The following is a 7,071-nucleotide window of genomic DNA, read 5'->3' as shown; positions in this document are numbered from 1 at the left end:
CTCATGCCTGCAGTTCCAACTCTTAGGGAGGTCGAGGTGGGAGGATTGCTTGAATTCAGCAGTATGAGACCAGCCTGGGCAACATAGCGAGACCCCATCTCTAAAAAAAAAAAAAAAAGAAAGAAAAAAAAAAAGAAAAATTTGGCCCGGTGTGATGGTGCATGCCTGTGGTATCGGCTACACAGCAGGCTGAGGTGAGAGGACTGCTTGAGCCCAGGAGGTCAAGGCTGCAATGAGCTACGATTATACCACAGAACTCCAGCCTCGGTGACAGAGTGAGACTCTGTAGTAGAATGAATGAATGAATCAATGAGGGAAATATTCAGCCTTATTAACTCAAATATAATTTGTCTTATTCATGGTTGAAAACGCCCAGCCAAGTGAAGGACTCTTCTACCCAGGACCATGGGGAGTGATGCCCAACGCATGTCATCTGTTTTCATAGGACAAACACAAGCTCTGATCAAGTGCTGGGAGGCAGAGTGTCTGTATGGCCTGGTCCTTGTGCTCCCTGATGCAAAGTGAGCTTCCTCAGCCATGCTGCCTTCTCAAACAGGAGCATTCACCTGTCACAGGCCTGAGTCACCTGTCACATCCCCAAAACCACCACCTTCCTAGTCCTTCTCTACAACACCAAGAACTCACTTACTCACCAGATTGGTGAAATAATAGCCATCCTCTCCAGTCATCAGTCGGCTTGGATTGCAGAAGCGTGTGATATACTGGATATTAGACTGAAGGCGTGGGGGGTTGCCCTTCAAAACGATGTAGATGAGGGTGGGGAGGAAGTCATCCGCTGATGCCGGCTCGTTCTTGGTGATCTTGATGGCATTGAAGATGTGCTTGCTGCACTTGGTGATGCAGGCCAACTTGTCTCAAGGCACACGCTTGGAATCCATTTCAATGATATCTACAAAGCAGAAAAACAGTATTTCCCATGAGAAGAATCACAAAAAAAGAAGCAATAGGGAAAAAAAAAAAAAATCATGTTTATCTCTAATGTTATGAAGGAATCCTCACTAACCCCCCTTTCCAGCAGTTAACTTAGTGTATACGTTGACTTACTAAATATAATCCTTATACTCACGAAAAAGACAAAGAGCCAGGTACTACACAGTGTGCCTAACAAGCACATTTCTCTAATCCTCAGATTATGCAATGGATACCTTATTAATATATCCTTTTATGGATGAGGGGGTTGGAGGTTCAGAGAGGTTAATGATTTGCTAAGATCATACAGACAGTAGGGAGCCAGGGTGGGAATTTGAAACCATGTCTCCTGACTGTAAAGCCACACTCCTTTTTTTTTTTTTTTTTTTTTTTTGAGACCTTGAGTATTCCTCTTTGTTGCCCAGCTAGAGTGCAGTGGCAATGATCTCTGCTCACTGCAACCTCTGCTCCTGGGTACAACGATTCTGCTTACCCAGGCTCGTGCCTGTGGTCCCAGCTACTCGGGAGGTGAGAAGGGAGGATCGCTTGAGCCTGTGAGGTCCAGGCTGCAGTGAGCCACGACATGCCACTGCAATCCAGCCTGGGCGCACAAGAGTCCTGTCCTCAAATAAATAATTAAATAAATAAATAAAGTCTCCAGATTTATCAATGCTTCGGGGGACCCTGGTGCCTGGCTAAGAACCACTGGCCCATAGCCCACAGAAGTCATCGCAGGCGAAGCCAAATGGGAAAGGGTGTCTGTCCAGCAGATGAAGTAAGAAAATGGCACACACGTGGAGTACTATCAGACATATCAAAGAGATGGGATCCAGTCATTTGCACACATGGATGAAACTGCCGGGAGATATTAATGAAGTGAAATAAACAGGCAGAAAGACCAACATTGCATGTTCTCACTCATTGGCGGGAGCTAAAAACTTAAACAATTGAAGGGATGTTTTTAACCAGAGGATGGTTACCAGAGGCTTAGGAAGGGTAGTCGCGGGGCATGGGGGGGATGTGGGGATGGCCAAGGCGGTAACCAGATAACCAGAAAAGTCAGAAAGAAAGTGAATAAGATCTAGTATTTGCTAGCACAACAGGGGAACTATAATCAAATTAATTTAATTGTACATTAAAAATTAATTAAGAGAAAATAACTGGATTGTCTGTAAGCACAGAAAACTAAATGCTTCAGAGGATTGGACCCCATTTCCGTCCCCTAAGGCAATTACCACTGCATTACCTGCCTGGATCAAAATAGCTCATGGAACTCATCAAATCCTATACATCTATTATGTATCCAAAATTAAAAATTAAAAGAGCAAAAGAGAGAGGAAAGGGAACTTCCAACCGATCACCACGAGGAGCCCTGACACTCGTCCTTGTCCTAAACTGTTGGAGCTAAGGAGGACTGATGATGGACTCTCTGGTCCCCTTGCCTGGGTACACACCTTCCTGTTCAGAAGTCCTGAAGAGTGTTCGACTCAGGGCAGAGGCTTGAAGCAGCTCTCAATAATTTTATGCAGTTCTCTTCACAGACTCCGTGTTTATTACTTGTCAGCGCCAGAACATGAGGCCTCCTGCCCTAGAAGAATGTGACCCACACTGGTACTTGATGGGGCAGCCTCTCCTATCCGAGTCGCCACTATCGGAGGAACACAGATACATTCCCTGATGCCCTCAGGCCACCACCTCTAGCTTTCATCGCGAGCTCATCCGGGCGCAGCACCAAACACTCGCTACCAGCTGAATGCCCGTAGAACATGCCTACATGGGGAAAGAGGCCAGGAAGCCTGGAAGGGCCTTCGCTGTTAGCGCAAAGCAGGCCGTAAAAAGGCTAACGTTGGGCTTGGACGGCAAACTACGCCATCGATAAGCTCTAAATGTAAACAGCTGATCTTGAAACCTTTCTAGTAAGGTCAGAAAAACACAAGTCCCCAGGTCCATAATTGCAGGCTTTTAGAAGGAGCCTGCCACCTGGCCGCAGCGCGTGGGCTCAAGCCTGTAATCCCAGGGCACTTTGGGAGGCCAAGACTGGGCAGCATCACGAGGTCTAGGAGATTGAGACCATCCTGGGCTAACACGGTGAAACCCCGTCTCTACTAAAAAGTACAAAAAAACTAGCTGGGCGTGGTGGTGGTGCCTGTAGTCCAAGCTACTCGGGAGGCTGAGGCAGGAGAATGGCGTGAACCCGGGGGCGCGGAGCTTGCAGTGAGCTGAGATCCGGCCACTGCACTCCAGCCTGGGCGACAGAGCGAGACTCCGTCTCAAAAAAAAAAAAAAAAAAAAATTAAAGAAGGCCTCCACCTTCAACCTCTTATGAGGTTCCCGGAGCAAAAGGTGCAGGAGGCAGAGTAGTCATGACCTATGCCATAGCTTAGCAGAAAAGCTTGCAAGAAAAAAACACAATAGTATTGACCTGGGCCACTTGGATTCTACCTCCACTTGCACAGGAAATTACAGAAACCAGTAATTTACTTAATAACAGGAGTTGACATGTAAAGATACACAAAGAGAAGCAGAACCCGAGAAAGTGGAAGAATCACATCAGCAGAGAATGCCTGGAGCAGACCTTCTTGCCGTTGTAAAGGCAGTAAGATAGCCCACTCCCTGGAGGAACCTTGGGGGTAGGGTCCCTGAGAGACTTCGCCTCCTTTATAATCCTGATAATACCCTCAGCAAACCTCCATCTCTTCCTGTAGCTTGAGTGAGTCTCTGGTTCCTATAACAAAAGGAGCCTACTCGATGGCCAGCCTCCAACACTACTAATCAACTGACCCACTTCCTTTCCAGTAGAATTTCATTAACAATGTCTACATGAACAAGACTTTCTAAGTCCTCTTTCTAATAAAGGAGACACTGGCCAAAGTTGAACATCCCTTCATTAAGATTTTTTTTTTAAATTGAAACGTTTGTGTTGCAGTCTTGCTGGGTCATTCCCATGAATGACAAACAAACCTTATAAGGAGGCTGGACCTGTCTAGAACGGCAGCGCCACATCAGCCTGGGGCACTTCATTTATTTAACGATCAAACCAGAAAAATAACTCACAGCGCTTCTCTAATTAACAACCAGTCAGAGGCATCATTTTAATATGTTATTCCAGCGTGGGGATTACCTTGCCTTACTAGTTCCCTTCCTCTCTCCAAAATTATTTTGAATATATAAATGCAACTGAATCTTAAGAAATTTGTTCTATCATGGGAACAGTCAGCTGAATAAAAACTACATAAAAAAAGCACAAAAAAGAGAAAAAAATATTTATTCTGTATTTTGACCTTAGTTGAGTTCAATGTCCAAGAAACGAGACCATAATCCCTGAAAATAAAGGGGGAAAATAGTTAACCTGCTTTTCTGAATGCCATCAAATTCATAAAACTAACAATCTCACAAATCGCTTTTACTACATTCCAATGTACCTTCGACAATCTGCATTTTACAAATGTATAGACTAATATTACAGCAAAATGTTAACCTTAAGGGGAAAACATCCCATTAAAAAGGCTCTTGGTTTCACTGACCTGTGATCGCCTTCACCACCATATCAGACACTTCTGGGATGTCTTCATTAACAGGGACACACAGCATCTGAGGCGTAACCCAGCGCAGGGCTCTAAAGAGAGAGACAGTAAACAAGAGCTCCAAGGATGAACCATGGCCATTCGAATTGTCACCTCCTTCAGTTTAGGGAAAAACTCATCACTCAGACAATCCCAGGCCCACACACATCACCCCTCCAAGTACTAGGAGGTCAAATGACATGACAAAGCAGCTAGGATCCTAAAATGAGACTTCTACACTTATCACAAGAATGGAAGGCCATCTTGCTGACTAAAATGACATTACACAGTACTACCAACACTGAAATGCACTTGGTATTTGAAAGTCACCATTTGAGAACTGGCTGCTGCCTGTCCTCACTGTCTATGGCGTTAATGTCCTTTTACACTCAGTCCTCAACTTTTTTTTTTTTTTTGAGATGCAGTAACTCTGTTGCCCAGGCTAAAAGAGCCGATACTGGCTCACTGCAGCCTCTGCATCCTGGGTTCAAGCAATTCTCCTGCCTCAGCCTCCCAAGCAGCTGGGACTACAGACGCCCACCACCATGCCCAGCTAATTTTTGTACTTTTACTAAAGATGGGGTTTCACCCTGTTGGCCAGGCTGGTCTCAAACTCCTGACCTCAGGTGATTTGCCTGCCTTGGCCTTCCAAAGTACTGGGATTACAGGTGTGAGCCACCGCACCTGGCCTCAGCCCTCAATTTCTGAGGCACACTGGAGCTCGTGTAGGAGGCCCCGGGCAGCATCACCATGCCTGAATCACTGTGTGTTTCCTGGTACCACCCTAACTGCACTCCAATTACCCTGCTGCGGGCCTCCCCTCTTGCTTGGTTACTGCTTCCATTCTGTATCTTGGTCCAGGGCCCCTCTGGTTACTTCTGGCTCCTGACCTTGGGTTCCGTATCTTCAACCTGCCCAGTATCAACTCCTCACAACGTGCCCAGTATCAACTCCTCACTTCAGTTGTGAAACTTCCAATACAGATCTAGCAAGTACCAGCCCCCTGTCTGGAACCTGGGACTCCAAGGCCCCTCTCCCCTTAAAACACCACATCAGCTCAGCCTTGGCCCTGTTCCCATACTTAGGTGGTCTTTTCCTCAGTGTCCGCCACAACTGGAGTGTAGAGTGCTGGGGCTTGCCCCAGTGAGCCTGGAAGACTGGGTGCTGTGGGAAATGTCATCAATCCAATGCTAGTGAAAGATGTGACTGGGGAACGGTGAAAAATGCGCACCCCTGGGAGGAATGAGGAAAGATGACATCCACTGACTTGTTATTTTTTTGAGAAGGAGTCCTGCTCTGTTGCCCAGGCTGGAGTGTGGTGGCACGATCTCGGCTCACTGCAACCTCCGCCACCTGGATTCAAGTTATTCCCGTGCCTTAGCCTCCCAAGTAGCTGGGATCACAGACGTGCGCCCACTATGCCTGCTAATTTTTGTATTTTTAGTAGAGATGGGGTTTTACCATGCTGCCCAGGCTGGTCTTGAACTCCTGGCCTCAAGTGATCCACCCACCTCAGCCTCCTGAAGTGCTAGAACTACAGGTATGAGCCACCGGGCCCAGCCAACATCTCCTGCCTTGATACGGATATTCACAACTTCCTGCTTGAGGAAATGGTAATGGACCAAGAACACAGTCCCCCAATTCCTTGGAGATTTCAGGGATTGAAAACAATCTCAAACACCAAACACAACTCTTACCAAAAGCTGCTTTGACGGAGACGGATAGGTAAGGTCACATTCCTTGTCTTTCTGACACAACAGAGCAGTTTCCACTCTAAGGAAGCAGGAACATGAACTGTTGCTCTCCCTTAAGGTTTGAAAGGCAGGTGCCTTATTTTCCCCCAGTGTGTTCTTCCATTAGTAAGTAGTAAGTATAAAGCAAAACAAAATAAGCAACTACCTGATCCTCTTTTGAATGGCAAGATCTTTCTTCTCATCATCAGTAGTTTCTGGACAGAACACGTGTTTATAGAGACGAGTCATGATGTACTTTTCAATCTGATCCATTATCTTCTCGACTCTTTCTGGAGGCACTGAAATAACCAGACAGAGAAAAGATCAAGATATATATATATATGTGTGTGTGTGTGTGTATATGTATGTGTGTGTGTATATACGTGTGTGTGTATATATACGTGTGTGTGTATATATATGTGTGTGTGTGTGTATATATATGTGTGTGTGTATATATATGTGTGTATATATGTGTGTGTGTATATATATGTGTGTGTGTGTATATATATGTGTGTGTATATATGTGTGTGTGTATGTGTGTGTGTATATGTGTGTGTGTGTATATGTGTGTGTGTGTGTATATGTGTGTGTGTGTGTATGTGTGTGTGTGTATATTTGTGTGTGTATGTGTGTGTGTGTATATTTGTGTGTGTATGTGTGTGTGTGTATATTTGTGTGTGTGTGTGTGTATATATGTGTGTATATGTGTGTGTGTGTATATATATGTGTGTGTGTATATGTGTGTGTATATGTGTGTGTATATGTGTGTGTGTATATGTGTGTGTGTGTGTGTGTATATATGTGTGTGTGTATATGTGTGTGTGTGTATATATGTGTGTGTATAT

General features: G+C 45.3%; 1 protein-coding gene across 1 annotated transcript in view; it reads right to left on the bottom strand.

Moving 5' to 3' along the window:
* Positions 1 to 280: 280 nt before the first annotated feature.
* RABGEF1 (RAB guanine nucleotide exchange factor 1) overlaps positions 281 to 7,071 on the bottom strand; it is a 51,887-nt gene continuing 45,096 nt past the window's right edge. Inside the window, 3 exon segments of the mRNA XM_017894647.1 lie at positions 281 to 910; positions 4,455 to 4,546; positions 6,393 to 6,525. Of these exon segments, the coding sequence (XP_017750136.1) occupies positions 642 to 910; positions 4,455 to 4,546; positions 6,393 to 6,525 (494 nt within the window). The 3' untranslated portion in view covers positions 281 to 641.

This window comes from Rhinopithecus bieti, unplaced genomic scaffold (genome assembly GCF_001698545.2).
Source record: "Rhinopithecus bieti isolate Rb0 unplaced genomic scaffold, ASM169854v2 scaffold_24996, whole genome shotgun sequence".
NCBI lineage: Eukaryota > Metazoa > Chordata > Mammalia > Primates > Cercopithecidae > Rhinopithecus > Rhinopithecus bieti.
Note: the sequence above shows the minus strand (reverse complement) of the source record. Positions and strands in the feature narration are given on the sequence as shown.